Here is a 16,122-nt window from a genome sequence, read left to right as displayed (position 1 = left end):
CTAAATCGGGCATACTTATCCGTATAGTACCAAAAACGGTTAAGACATTTAATGCAACACATCTAAATTGAAAACGTTGTTTATTTAAAAAAATGAAAACAAGCTAATACCCCACCGACAAACTCATTATTTAAGGCAATGTGATAAAGAGTATAAAAGAATGTCTAAAAAATAAAACCAATTCGAGTATCCTTTTATCGATTTGTTTTTCTAGGCTAATATGACCTAGTTTCTTCCTCCATTTTTTTTTCTTATTTCTTTTCAACTTCAAGATTTGCCGGCATTCAGTATTTGTTTCTCAGTCAAATATATCTGCTGGTGCGAAACCCACGTCGGTGACGTCATTGCTTATGTAATAGTAAACGGCAACCACGAATAACGATCGCGGGAGGGGGCGGTTGGGGAGTGAGTTGACGTCTGTAAGATGAAAATATGTCAACCAATCAGAAGCGTTTTTGTCGGTCGGAGCTAAATGAAACCACTATCGGCAACATGTCAAGAAAATTGAGCCCAACACGGCGTATTGATTAGTTACTGGAATCTGAAATGAATTTGCTCGGTTTTAAGGATGACCATAACTATTTTTAATATGGTTCCTAGTTTGAACGCGGATGGGAACAATTGATCCCGCCATAATCTGTGAATATAGGATAGTTTGGACCGACTGCAGGATCTAGAAATGACACAATTTTAAACGTTTAAAGCTAACGTTTCTTTTTTGTAGTTATTCTTCTGACAATACAATGAGTAAAACAAATAACGATACTTTAACAGCTAGACTTTGGGTTAGGTCAAGCTAGCGTGACTAGATATGTACTATTAAACTAGCTTTTACTTTTATGTCATGAAAAAAAAATGTCAGGACAAAGTATTTTTTTGCTAAACGGAGTAGCCTAGATGGGGAAAATATTGTGCTGGTAAAAAAAAAAGCGAGATTTGGATAAATCCCGACGTTTCTTTTAGGCATCTCTTTAGCGCCCCCCCCCCGCCCCCCCCCCCCCAACGGAATATAGTTTATATAGAAAATATATACTTTTATCAGTGTCCGCCCCCCCCCCCCCGATAAATCAAATCTGAAAGAACACTGTTGTCTGTCTGTGTTCTCATAATAGCTTGCGCACCGTTTACTTATTTCATATGAGTATTAGATCCAGGGGCGTAGCGAGGGGGGGGGGGCGGGGGGTGCGGACCGCACCGGGTGACACCATTTAGGGGGGTGACACCAAGGCAAAAAATAGCAAAATATATAGAGAAAAACTCGAGGGGGGAGGTGCAAATCGAAAACTTGAGGGGGGGGGGTGCAAATCGAAAGTTTGAGGGGGGGGGGGTGCAAATCGAAAATTTGAAAGTTTGTCCCTGGGAAGGGTCTCTATGCCTCTGGGGGGGGGTGACACCATTAAGTGCCGCACCGGGTGACACCCGACCTCGCTACGCCACTGATTAGATCCTATAATAGTAGGAGCGATTAACGTTATTCGGACGTGAAAATTTGCTCTTTTTCCAGTTTCTCGGAAATCTTCAAATTTTACATCATATGCTCAAAAAGCTGCATATTATAAGAGCTATGGCCTCGAATGAACTTCTTCGAAAACTTAGCGGTTTTGTCACCACAATCCTACCTAGTACTTCAATCGCCAGATTCCACTGGAAGTGCCATTCCAAGCCTAACCGCTATATAAGAATATAAGAGAAAGTTTAAGGGAGATACGTGTTCAGGTTAAGGATGTTTCAATCAATTTTCTCTTTTATAAAAGCTTCTAAACGTTTCAAAATAATAAAATCATAGATTTTAAGATGCATTATAAATGGTAATAGAGGCCCAATATTTTAAAACTAGGCATGCTGCCCAGCTTCGCTTAGGCTTTCGAAAACATTGAGAATTTGAATGCTTAATTTATTCGCCCGAGGGTCGGTCTACGACCTCAGGGAGTTATGAAGAGGTTCCTCCGTGGACATTTTTTTTTCGATTTATAGCTCATATAAGGTACCGGTCAGTCGAGGTCAGTTTTGACCCCCCTCATCGTAGACTTTTCGGCCAACCGGCCCCCGTGTTCTGTCGCACCAAGGCAAGATCATGCCAAATTTGAAGCGCCTGCGGCGCCGGGAAGTGCCCTATCGGACACCCGACAATCTAGATCTAGATTCCTAAAAGAATTTTTTTTTTAAGTTTTGCCCGAGCATAATAAAAAAAAAAACATTAACCAAGTTGACTTGGTGTGTCTCGAACCCGCACCACCTGCATGGTTTAATGTACACTAACATCTCCGCTATTTAGGCACCTTATAAAATACGGAGAATGAAACACGTATTTTAAAATCTTAACTTACGCGAATATGCCTATTCTTTCAAATTAATTTTTTATCCCAAATTAGCCAGTTCCAAACAAAGATTTTGTATAAAATAAATAAGTCTTGAAATAGTTTAGTCCTAATATAGAAATTTATTTTTGGAATTGATTTTAGAGAAGTTAGAGTCTAAATCTAGATCTTATCGTGTACGTCTAGAGTCTAGATCTAGTTATTGCGTAGATTAAGATTTAGATTTAGTCTAGATCTAGAATCTCTAGATCTAGATTCCAAATACATAAAATAAATTTTATGAGTTTAGGCCGGAAAAATTGTATTGTATACATTTCATAGTGTACGTAGATCTAAATCAAATTTGAATGAAATAGTTCATTTCTTTTCATTCTAATCACGGCAGATGACGTCATTAGTTAATGTATAAGCAATAGTGACGTCACAGTTTTATGCGTTCTTTTTCACATATATTAATGCTTTTCCGGTTGCATAAATAATACTGTTTCTCTACATTCGAATACGCCTTTAATTTTTATTTTTCTTCTTTAACTAAAATTGTGGTTATACATTTAAAACATCTAACATATTATTTTCAATAAAAGTCCGTAAAAAGTTCTTCATATATCGCTGCCGATTCTGATGTGATGTCCGGCGAAAATATTTTGCGGACAGACAGAGAGAGAGAGAGAGAGAGAGAGAGATGTGCGAACGTGGGGATTTATATATTAGGATACAATTTTGAATGCTGAATAATCTAGCAGCTTCAGGAGGTCATAAGTAGCTTGTGACGTCAACATAGTCTGGTCGGGTTCCTCACACTATGACGTAGATCTAGAGATTGATGACGCGTGGTATACTACAGACAGCTGGTGGACTGCTAGCTTTTGGCTAAATTTTGGCCAGTTTTATTTTGTCTAAGGGTTAAGTTTTAGGGTCCACCGCATGTTTGTGCTTGGGATAAGGGTTAGCATAAAGAACAATGTATGTGTGGGTTAGCTTTGAGATAGTTTTATCGACTTTGTAACACACAACGACTTTAGTACAAGCTACTCTGCTTTAGAGGAAACTCGGGGCCCCAACTTTTTGGTAGTCACTAGAAGGCGGAGCTTCTAGACGGAGCTAGAAATCTATACGTGGCAAGGGGAACACTATGAATACTATCAATTATTAGTGACTATTATAGAGATACAGTGCGTAGATAAGTTATGGTTAAAGTGGTAGAAGTACAGTATAGAGTCTTATCAAGATTTTCTTCAATAGCGTGGATAAAATGCCATGGCATTCTAATGTCACGCACGATGACGTAATTACGCAACTAAGGTTTGGGGTGATGATGCATTAACGTTGTTAAGATAAAGTAGAACGATATACGGGTAGTATACACAGTTTATATCAGTAATCCACACGAAAACAAACGGCCAAATTATAAAAATAAATATTGGGGTATTTTTCATCATCAAGTAATCAATATACATCCAAAGAATGCATTTAAAATGTGCAACTAATTACCAAAAAATACTTTTAAAGAGTAAGCGTATAAATTTAAAAATAAATACAAAATAAATACAAGATGATTTTTCAAAAAGTCAATATAAACAATTCCATGTAATTTATCTTTCTTAAGACACTTTTGGCACATGGAAGACATTTGGTGCCATGGGACTCAGCCTTCTTCCTAGTCAGTGGAAAGTTGCACAAGAAAGGTTTTTTAATTTGCTTCATCAACTACCCAAACTACAGACCTAGCCTCAGATTTTTTAGTGTCATTTTTTTCAAAACACCCCACAGTGGGCTGTCAGGAGTAACTATTGACCATCATGTTGATGTGAGTGATGGCATCTGTATCAGGCTTGTATGCCTTATTGAAAACTTACTGGGGAGGGGGATAGTAGCATGGAGGGTTAGTGTCAGGGTATGGTGGGACTGGTGTCAGGGTATGGTGGGACTGGTGTCTGGGTATGTAGGGACTGGTGTCAGGGTATGTGGACTGGAGTCAGGGTGTGGGGACTGGTGTCAGGGTATGTGGGGACTGGTGTCAGGGTATGGTGGGACTGGTTATGTGGGGACTGGTGTCTGGGTATGTGGGGACTGGTGTCAGGGTATGGTGGGACTGGTTATGTGGGGACTGGTGTCTGGGTATGTGGGGACTGGTGTCAGGGTATGGTGGGACTGGTTATGTGGGGACTGGTGTCTGGGTATGTGGGGACTGGTGTCTGGGTATGTGGGGACTGGTGTCTGGGTATGTGGGGACTGGTGTCTGGGTATGTGGGGACTGGTGTCTGGGTATGTGGGGACTGGTGTCTGGGTATGTGGGGACTGGTGTCTGGTTATGTGGGGACTGGTGTCTGGGTATGTGGGGACTGGTGTCTGGGTATGTGGGGACTGATGTCAGGGTATGTGGGGACTGGTGTCAGGGTATGTGGGGACTGGTGTCTGGGTATGTGGGGACTGGTGTCTGGGTATGTGGGGACTGGTGTCTGGGTATGTGGGGACTGGTGTCAGGGTATGTGGGGACTGGTGTCAGGGTATGTGGGGACTGGTGTCAGGGTATGTGGGGACTGGTGTCAGGGTATGTGGGGACTGGTGTCTGGGTATGTGGGGACTGGTGTCTGGGTATGTGGGGACTGGAGTCAGGGTATGTGGGGACTGGTGTCTGGGTATGTGGGGACTGGTGTCTATGTGGGGACTGGTGTCTGGGTATGTGGGGACTGGTGTCTGGGTATGTGGGGATTGTTGTCAGGGTATGTGGGGACTGGTGTCTGGGTATGTGGGGACTGGTGTCAGGGTATGTGGGGACTGGTGTCATGGTATGTGGGGACTGGTGTCAGGGTATGTGGGGACTGGTGACAGGGTATGTGGGGACTGGTGTCTGGGTATGTGGGGACTGGTGTCTATGTGGGGACTGGTGTCAGGGTATGTGGGGACTGGTGTCTGGGTATGTGGGGACTGGTGTCAGGGTATGTGGGGACTGGTGACAGGGTATGTGGGGACTGGTGTCTGGGTATGTGGGGACTGGTGTCTATGTGGGGACTGGTGTCAGGGTATGTGGGGACTGGTGTCTGGGTATGTGGGGACTGGTGTCAGGGTATGTGGGGACTGGTGTCAGGGTATGTGGGGACTGGTGTCAGGGTATGTGGGGACTGGTGTCTATGTGGGGACTGGTGTCTATGTGGGGACTGGTGTCTGGGTATGTGGGGACTGGTGTCTATGTGGGGACTGGTGTCTGGGTATGTGGGGACTGGTGTCTATGTGGGGACTGGTGTCAGGGTATGTGGGGACTGGTGTCAGGGTATGGTGGGACTGGTTATGTGGGGACTGGTGACAGGGTATGGGGGACTGGTGTCAGGGTATGTGGGGACTGGTGTCATGATATAATGGAATGCAATGTATGGATGTAAATACTATGTATTACACAAAAAAGGCAGCATTATTTGCAATGGAATTGTCATATGTAGAGAATACCAGCTGTCATAATCAAATACTAAATACAACATTCAGATGGACAACACTTTAGCGAACCACACAGGGATTGGGACATGAAGAGCATTAGGGGACGGGGCAGCATCAAACACCTGTATTAATTTGTTTTAAAAATATTATCTGAGTGTAATAAATGTAGAACAAACAACTAGTTTTGTGAGAAGTTGATGTAAATTATTTATCATGTCACTAAAAAATCAGCTTTTTGTTGGCTTGTAATTTAGCCCACAAAAAGCTGATTTCAGTTTTAAACATTTACTGCTGAATATAAAAAGCCTAAATACTGCACCAGTAGGCTAATGCAATATTATGTAAGAAACTAATTTTAAGCAACCAACTTAAATATTAATTACTTAATTTTATCATCTTGTAATGAACATCTGACTCTCATATGTGAAACAAATGTTGTCTGGCACATCAAAACTGTTTTCAGTTTCTGAATGTGCCATTTTTTCTACACAATTAGTGCAAAAGTAATTGTAATACAAAATAGTAAGTAGTAGTGATAATGTAATTTCATCAGTATGGAGAATAGATGGGAACAAAATATCTGCAGCATTAAAACTGTATACTACTGTTAAAACATTTAGATTCAATCACTCATATATGGTTTAAAAAATTCATAAAATGCAATTTAATAACAAGCTTTTGTATAATAAAGCACTAAAAAGGAGAAAATAAATTATTTTCTTTTAATATATAATCATGAACCACTTTTAAAAAAAATTAAAATGAAAAGTATGTATTGCTATATTATGAATTGAATACCTTTACTAGAATTCAAGAAGCGATCCACACTTTCAATTAAGTCAAATTAAATGTCAGATTGCACTGTCATTCGGTCTTTCCACCCACGTGCCAAGTTTAAGAGAAATCGGTTGGTTAAAAATTATCAAAATTTCGCTCACCAGTTTTGATACATGAAGACAGACAAAAGCAGGATAGAGATAGCAAGTTAAATAAAAGCTTGTAAAAGGCTTTGATGTTATAATTAAAATATGCTAACCTCTTCTACTAGTACTAATGATATGTGGATGCTGCTTAAAATGATTTAAAGTTGTACTTACACGATCACCTAAGAAAATTTTCCACTCTGATTTTGGAATTGGTTCAATCAGTTCAGTCAGACGTTTCCCTGGCTTGTTAGCCTCTTTTGCTGCATCTGTCCATGGACGATTCTCATCAAATATCCACTGCCTTTTTCTTACATGTCTCCATCCTTGGATTGGTTTGTAGATTGAAACCCCAGATGCCTGGGCTATTTCTCGTTGTACATATTTTTTGAAATAACTTAAAACTGTAACTGTTAATCTCATATTTTTACTCTCTTGATCTAAAAATGAAAAAAAAACAAAATGCTGATATAACACGTGACTTGTAAGATTGGGTGTAGTGTTGTTGTTTTATAAACCTTTGGCCTTTGCCTATTTTGAGAAAAGACAAAAATAATGTTTAGAGTTGTAGGATATTGATTTTGAGATATTTTTAACTGTTCACTCGTTTAGACACATATTTATGATGGTATTTATTTTATGCAGAATTCTAAACAGCTAAAGGCTAATGTTTTATTTGGGGAGTTGACACTTTATGGAACATAATAAAATCATACCATCAGTTCACACTTTTTCTTCACTTTATCCCTAAATTTCTTCAATTACATTAAACATAGATTTAGATAACCACTTAAATTTTCTCAATAATAATCCAGGATTTTTCTGGTGGAAATTAATACATTTCCATGAAATATGATTATAAAATGATCTCATTAAAGGTGATTAGATAATAAACTGTGAATTTTAAAAAATTATGATTAATTAATGAAAAGTAAAGAGAGTTGTAATTGTTATTCAAAAAATAGGTGAGCTAAAGCTGATTTTTATTAAATGGTCCCACAGCTTTTTAAAAAGTTGATATGTCAAGAACTCAAGATTCTAGGATCATAGATATAAAATTTGTTCATGTATCTCAAGTTGTAAAAAAGTTATGACGTTTCAAATAAGTATATGACACAACCTCAATCTTTTGAATCAACACAAACACACATTCAGTTTTTGTGTTCACAACTTATATATATGTGATCCAATAATGGCTGGAACAGTGTGAGAGTCACATGCAGAAAATAATTGTTTTTCAAAATAATTATTAGTCTCTAGAGCCAGTAGTGCATTTAAAAGTAAGAAAATGTATTGAAAATACATCAGTCGGTGTACCTGTATTTATACATAGTCCTACAATTATTGCAATATGATAGTATTGATACGGCTACACAAAAACACACTTGCTTATTTACATATAGTTATGTAGATAACCAAACTAGTCTTGAATGAAATTTACATATGTATACCTTGTCAAAATGAGTAATCAATAACCACCTTAAATGGCCAAAATCATTTTAAAGTACAAATGAAGGGACTTAATGGTTTTTTGTTGCTTTAATAAGGTTTTATAGGGCTGACTGCTAAGTGCAAATACATCTGCACTCGAGCATGGACCATTTATATATATGCACCTTGTTCCAACAGTAAATACCAATCTCTCCCCCCCCCCCCCCTATTCTTGGTGCTAGTTTGACAAGCCATAAAATTTAGCCTTGTTAAAGTTGAAATTTTTCACAATAGATATAAGCCTATAATTAAAAATTTCACAAACACATAAAATCATTACAAAAAAAAAACCAAATCATGAACTTGGCGAGCTATTCTTCTTTACAATATACAAATAAATTTATGACACTGGCAATGAAAATTATGATCACATGACCTTTTACATTTAGAAGATACATATGTAAATTTAGCTATTCAACTTATGAACCTTGTACAGTACAATTCAATACATTGATTTAATGATTGAATACAAGATGAACCGAATGATACTATTTTTAGTGCCAAATACTTGCAAATACAATTTGAATTACACTTATTAATTGGATCTATATTTTAGTATTGTTCGATAACCTAGAGGCGTTGCCAGTTGCTAACAAACAATATGCCGTTCACATGGGATGCATGACTTTCAACTATTTTTTGTCTTAGTTCCAGGTACCTTTTAATAATTATTGTTTAAGGTGTTTTCCACTAGCAAAAAGGAGGCTAAATTCAAAAGTTGGTTTCAATAAAATTAATAGAACTTTTAATATATCAACGATGTACGTACAAAAATGAGCGAGTAAGTAAAGCATTCTCCAAACCAAATTTTAATGCTTTTCTGGGTGTGTATGTATATATATATATATATATATATATATATATATATATATATATATATATATATATATATATATACGAAGTGACTACTCGGAAGAAGATTTTTCTCCACAACGTCTACACTTAGTCGGCAAAAGATAGCTCTGCGCAATTCGCAGTGACCTATGGCTAGGGCTAGAATTAGGGTTAGGGATAGGATTAGGGCTAGGGTTAGGATTAGGGATAGGATTAGGGTTGGTGTTAGGGTTCTGCGGTTGTATATATATATATATATATATATATACGAAGTGACTACTCGGAAGAAGATTTTTCTCCACAACGTCTACACTTAGTCGGCAAAAGATAGTTCTGCGCAATTCGCAGTGACCTATGGCTAGGGCTAGAATTAGGGTTAGGATTAGGGCTAGGGTTAGGATTAGGATTAGGGTTGGTGTTAGGGTTCTGCGGTTGTAAACACGCATGCGCAGTACCATCGTAAACATCGCCGCGATGGCAAGTCGTAGTTTCTCTCTATTGCGCGTGCTTATCTTTTTCCGGCTAGCATCGGCCATATATATAATAGCCTTGCCAGCTATGGTTTGTTTTTAAAACGTGCAAACCTAGCCATTTCACACATGGTAAACATTTTAAACTGTAATTTTAAGAAGGTCACTGGAACTAAGACGAAAAATCGTTGGTCATGCATCCATTATGGATGCCATATTTAATTATTTATTATTGTTGTTGGCAACCGGCCACGTCTCAGGCTAGCGAGCAATGCTACTAGATTCTACTACTATTATTCAGTGGTCATGTTTATTCAAGTTTAGTTTATTGTTTAAACCGGCCTAATTTTAGGTTGAATTATGGATTTTTTAAAATAAAATATTCTGTTATTTTAAATACACCATTAACTTCCTTACCCCTTAAGAGAACATTTGACATCACATTTAAATTAAATATCTAGCTTACTCGGTTGAAGAGAAAAGAGAGAATTTAAAAATTATCTTAGAATGGAAAATGAATGACAAAACAGCATTCTTGCCACTCGACCGGCATAACATTACGTGGACTTGTGTACACGAGCTTTTCATTCCCGCCATAGTAATTGCGTCAGCTTAGGTTATTTACTCACCGGAAAATAACAAAAAGCAACTGGTTGATAATAAAACTAGATCTAGTTATTTTATTATTTATTAAATTCTACTCTACATGTTATTCATACCATTTATGAAATAATGAACACCTGCATAAATCAAATGACCATAATAAATATTTTTATTTCAAATTCTAATTTTCTAATTTTAAATAATAAATATGCTTAAAATGATATGATAGTAATAGTTATGATAGTTTATAAATACAAATACATTTTACACTCAATTCACATTATATTGAGTCAACAGTGTGGCAGCTGAGGTTCATACATGGTATTAGTGTCTTTTTTTTTTACATTACATTTTTTTTTTCATCCTGAAAACATGACAGTATGTGATTTTTTTTTTAAATAAAATCTCCAAACATTGTCACTCGCGAGATTGCTTGCTTACGTTTACTATCCTGTGGATGAAAAATCCCACCACGGTCGCGGGGTCACCGTGAGTTCAGCAGGCCTATAGTACACGTCATAGAATGAACACGCGTACACGAGATGGTCGGTGTCTTCACTTCTCTCTCTCTCCCCCCCCCCTTCTTCAAGCAAATTGAAAAACAGACCTACTTCCCTACTTCTGGTCATTTTTTTTAAAGTTCGGTCATTTTTTTTAAAAAGTTCCCATATCAGGCATGCTAGACAGCCAGCTGTATAAAAAAATTAGTTTTTTTTTTAACCTAAATCTACATCTAGCTTAAAAAAAAAAAACCGCTTAAAATGCCAGTAAACAGATTATTTAGCGCAAAAAAAAGGCCGCTGAACGAGCATTTTTTAAAATACGCAGCAATGAAAAAGGCTAACGGCCGATCAATTAAGTCTAAAAATCGCCCGTAATTAGGCCTAGCTCTGAAAAAGACTACTGAACGAGCATCACTAATTATATAAACGAATAGGCCACACAGCGTTGACGAGGTTAACCACCGGTCACGAATTAAATTCAATGCAGCTACTGTCGGCCCACAGAGAAGAAAAAAATCAATATACAAATAAAATTACTAATACAATAATAATGTCCATAATTTTACTTTTTCCGCACATGCTACAATTGAATTATAATTAAAATACTAGACTTAACAGTTCATTCCGCAAAAAAAAAAAAACTAGTTGTTTCTGTCTGGCAACTAGCGTAACAATGACGCAACGTTACTAAAAATAGCAGAGAGAAATTGTCGCATGGTTACTTACGAGGTAATTGGATTTTTTTAAAAGAGAATCAATAATACTGTAAATATACATGGTAAATATCTCAATTATATATTAATCTACTGTTATACAGGCCGTTTTCCCCGTTATACGCTCGTTTTTGGCCGCAGTTCAGTTTATACGGAGAGTGCTCCACTAGAAATCCTCTCATTATTTACAACCACAATTTTCGCGATTTTTTTCTGACATTCTAAGGCATATTATCCATTTTATTAGCATCTTGTGTTAAAATAATGATAAGAATTTGCGAGATTAACATTTTTCATTTGTCGTGGATAGGACCCCTAAAATAAACGTAAAAACCGTCAGAAAACGACGCGTGACGTTTCAGGGTCAGAGGTCAATCCAGCCATCTAAGCAACGAGCCGGACTACTAAACTTGAATTAGGCCGTTCGAATTCACAGCTTCCGGGTTTGTTGTTTTGAAGCCATCTCACGGCTCATGCGCTTACCAAAAATGGCGACCAGTTTCGCTTTCACTAATGGGTAGAGGGATAAAACTAATGATTACGAAGCCATCGTTAATTTTAGACATCGGAACTATCCGTTTCTATTTAAGTCTGTTGTTTAAGAATTGTCGGATCTACTTTTGGCCTAATTTCTTTGTTTGTATTTAACGAGGCCGTCGAGAGAAAGTCACGCTTATTTAGCTTGCGTTTCAAGTCGAATTAACTAAAGCAGGTGCGCTCGACAATAACTTTTTTATTTTTTACAATTTTTATAACATCTTTACTATCAAATAAAAATTGAATTGTTTAATGAAATTAGGGTGAAAACAATACATTTGAGGGTGTAAGTGATCACCCCTCAATAATGCCATTTTATTATATTCTTGTTTGGTGAAAACGAGGCGCGGGAAAATGTGTGCCGCGCAAGAATCCAATCATTTGGCTAGATTTATGACTGTTTTTTATGTCATACCTAAAAATAGAATGTTTACGCTTTCTTCGTTGATGATCGTTTTTATTATTTTTTAAATTGAAAGTATGAATTATTAGTTAGATTGCGGATTTTGTAACTTGGTATACTTACCTTTTATCAATTTAAAAAACATAGCATGCTAATTGTGAACAAATATAGTCATAAAACACAGAAATATAAAGTTATAATTGCGATGTGCCACACCCGGGCCACACCCCCTCAAGAAAGCATGTGTTTATTAAGCTGTTTATCTCACTTTACAACAGTAATTAAAATTAATTTTCAAATTTTTATCACTTATTGGGTAAGATTAAGCACATGTTTACCAAAAATAAAAATAAAACAAAAGCAAATTCTGTTTTAATGAAGGTCACGGGTGAAGTTTTTTTTTCCTTCTGTCACGTTCAGTGGAGGGTGCCACAGGCTGACCTGACTTTGTAGTTAGTCTCATATAAATTCAATTTTCTTCAAATTATAAAAAGAATAGCATATAATTGTAGAGCTTTAAAAATGCAATCCAACAGTACCAATTTTATTAATTTAGCATAATCGGTTGATTAAATATAATTTTTTTAGTGTCGCAAATAAAATATATAGAAACGCGACCAAAAACGCAGGTAAAAAGTTAAATTCACTTGTTTTAAAGCTAGTAAGCAAGAAAAGACATGATTCTTTCTTACTATTGAAATCAGTTTGCTTATACCTACATTTTTTTACACCAAGGTGAAAGTAAATAGTTTAAATAAATTTATAAAATGCCATTTATATAATTTATTGTATGTTTTGTGATGAATTTTCAATTGGAAAATACCGCATTTGGAAGCAGAAAGGTAAATTCTACAGAACAGATGTTGTTTGGAATGTTATAGATTATAGATCTAGGCCTACATCAAAATGTTTGTTTAATAAAATTCAATTAGAGTCCACCCATTTCTGATGGGTACCTGATATACATTGGGGAAATTAAAGGTAAAAAGTAAAGGCGGCTGTGAATATCGCTGACCACACGGACAATCACTTCATATGCCGAGGTCAAGAAACATGAACTCTACTTCATCTGCCAAATAGATTGCTTTGTCTACAGAGGAATCTTAATTAATGTTTACAGGGGCCTAATAAAATTGAGTTATGTTTGTAAAAATAGTAGGCCTAAGCTTTAAAAACTTATTTTGGTCAATATCGGAAAAAATAAAAATCTTTTCGACTAAATGGGTTGAAAAAAGCTTTGAATTAGTTTCATTGTTTGTTATTATATCTTGTAGTATTTAGAATTGAAGCTTTCTTTCTTAATTACAAGTTGTATTAATTTCAAACCTTAATGTAATTTCTTTTTAATTCAGTATTAGCCTAAATGTAAGGTAGGCTACAGAATTCAGATATTACCTATGGTTTTGTGATTTTTATATGTTTATAACATTTGTGTTTATGAAATGACCTAATGAAGTTATCAAGCAAACTGTTTTATTATTATTTTAATAGGCCTGCAAGTTATAAGTACAAAATATAGATATCTAATCACTAACTAGATCTAGGTCTAAGTTTAAGAAAAAACTACCAAAAGGGTTTGAAATACTTAAATATAGTACTAAAAGTAGCTATGTTTTGGAAAAAAAATATCTTAAACTGGAGACATTCAATTTAAAAGTCATTATAAAAACTCCACGATCTATATTTATTTCTAGATCTCTAGTAGGAATACAGATATAGAGGCTTTCCCATCAGTATCAATGTACTATCTTAGCTGTGGGAGGTCAGTACGAGTTCACTGGGGAAAAAATCGGATCTGCCGTAGGGGGGTGGGTTTAGTGCGCAAATGCTCCTGACCGATTGCCAAAAGGTACAGAAATTCTAAAGATACATTTTAAAAGAAAAATGGACGGCTGAACTGCAGTTATCAAAATATCTGTGTAAGTAGAAGTATAAATAATAATATTTTACACAAATATAGCTGTCTTTTGCTAAATCTAGCTCAATTTCCACGAAAATCGCATCCGGTCGCAATAATTTTTATATCAGCTTGTCGGCCATTCAACGATCTATCACGTGTAGCAGACGCCAAACAGATTTACCCGTATGGTATTGCGCGAATGCTATTTTTAGCAACAGTGCCGAGACGCGATCGAAAAAAACGAACTAGAAAGTGGCCATAAAAAAGCGGGTCAGGGGAGGTAATTCAACTCGCGTTATGAGACTAGCTAGACTTTGGAATTTTTTTCAGTAATAATGACTTTGCACAGAAAGTTAAAATATGCTAAATTAGCTTAGTTTACTAGTGTTCTAGCTATTATTGATACATTTTTAATAAAAAAATCATTCTGTAATTCTCATCAAACAGCCTACTTGAATTTAATTTAGATCTAGATCTAGATGGCAATAGTGATTGATAGAAATAGAATATAGAAAGATGGGGTTTGGTCTATCTTTTTTAAGAAATAAATCTTACCATAAAAATTAGACTGGGTTTAGAATTAGTGTAGATATAAATCTAGATTCAGGTTCTTTAATGTTTAGGTAATATAGATCTAGATCTAAATACTTATTAATAATTAATAGTAGTAAATAGACAAGTAAATTTAACTTATAAATGCTCTTCGCTAATTTTGTGTTATCGTTACTTTTTTCTTTCAAATAACTAAAAAGTATATTAAATCTAAACTATTTGTAGACCCTATTAGATTTATTTAGATTTAGTCAGCATTGATTTTTAAATTTCCGTTTTGATTTTAAACAACTTTATATTAATTTATGCATTTACTTATAGATCTAGGCGTGTTTTTATATAATAGCCTAGCTTTTTAAATAAATGAAAAAAAAAATGTATCGATTTTAATTCATATGTTGGTAATCGATAATAATATAACAAGTTCAAGTTTTATAAATTAAAAAAGTAACGATAAAACTATAAAACTAACTGCCAAAAACAAATGCCCGAGTCCTAAAAACCAAACATCTCATAAACTTAATACTCTGGGGAGGGGGGTGAATTCGATTGCAACAATCTTGTAACAAAAAAATCTAAAATATTGTATCAAATGATACGATATGGGTCATAACATCACGTTGAGTTTTTTTTTTATATCCTCAAGCAATTGTCAAAAAAAAAGTAATTTCTTTAAATTTTAATTTATTTCGCTCTAAAATAAAATAGTAATTGAGCAATTACTCAGTAATTCTCATGTTCTTCAAATTGGTCTGATGGACTGTTGTGGTGCTATAAATGTCTCTCTTAATCACCTTCCTCTCTGTCCTTAGCTATTTTCAGTAATTATTCTCGAATATCTTAGTTTCTTTTCTTTCGCCAAGCACCGTGCCTTATAAACATAATTATATTAAAGTATGATTTTTTTCAAACCTTGAAAACTTTGTATTTTTCAGCATTTTACTAGATCTAGATATACTTAAAATGTTGTTTGTATGTTTTTTAATATCGTGAGCAGGTCATCGATGACCAATCGACCTATGATCATGTCCGCATTATTCATTATGTCGTTGAAGATGCGTTCTTTTTTTTTTTTGTTACCTGTATATATATCAGAGGCGTAGCGAGGGGGCGGGGGTGCGGACCGCACCGGGTGACACCATTTAGGGGGGTGACATCGAGGCAAAAAATAGCAAAATATATAGAGAAAAACTTGGGGGGGGGTGCAAATCGAAAGTTTGAGGCGGGGGGGGGGAACGAAAACTTGAGGGGGTGCAAATCGAAAACTTGAGGGGGGGGAGGCAAAAAATAGCAAAATGTATAGAGAAAAACTTGAGGGGGGTACAAATCGAAAGTCTGAGGGGGGTGCAAATAAAAAATTTGAAAGTTTGTCCCCAGGAAGGGTCGCTACGCCTCTGGGGGGTGACACCATTAAGTGCCGCATCGGGTGATACCCGACCTCGC

General features: G+C 36.1%; 2 protein-coding genes across 3 annotated transcripts in view; one reads left to right on the top strand and one right to left on the bottom strand.

The window, feature by feature from the left end:
* LOC131953527 (large ribosomal subunit protein uL24m) overlaps positions 1-14,871 on the bottom strand; it is a 28,222-nt gene extending 13,351 nt beyond the window's left edge. Inside the window, exons 1-2 of one of the 2 annotated variants that reach the window (XM_059316743.1) lie at positions 14,683-14,871; positions 6,848-7,113 (exon numbers count right to left, since the gene is read on the bottom strand). In XM_059316743.1, the coding sequence (XP_059172726.1) occupies positions 6,848-7,096 (249 nt within the window). In that variant the 5' untranslated portion in view covers positions 7,097-7,113; positions 14,683-14,871. Of the gene's footprint in view, positions 1-6,847; positions 7,114-14,682 lie in introns of those variants that run through there. The other variant, XM_059316752.1, reaches the window with a different exon arrangement.
* The window catches only part of LOC131953413 (transmembrane anterior posterior transformation protein 1 homolog), a 133,262-nt gene that overhangs the window by 27,197 nt on the left and 89,943 nt on the right, over positions 1-16,122 (top strand). The window lies entirely within an intron of this gene.

The sequence above is a fragment of the Physella acuta genome, unplaced genomic scaffold, assembly GCF_028476545.2.
Source record: "Physella acuta isolate Inbredline_101_S28 unplaced genomic scaffold, ASM2847654v3 ptg000076l, whole genome shotgun sequence".
Classification (NCBI taxonomy): Eukaryota; Metazoa; Mollusca; class Gastropoda; family Physidae; genus Physella; species Physella acuta.
Note: the sequence above shows the minus strand (reverse complement) of the source record. Positions and strands in the feature narration are given on the sequence as shown.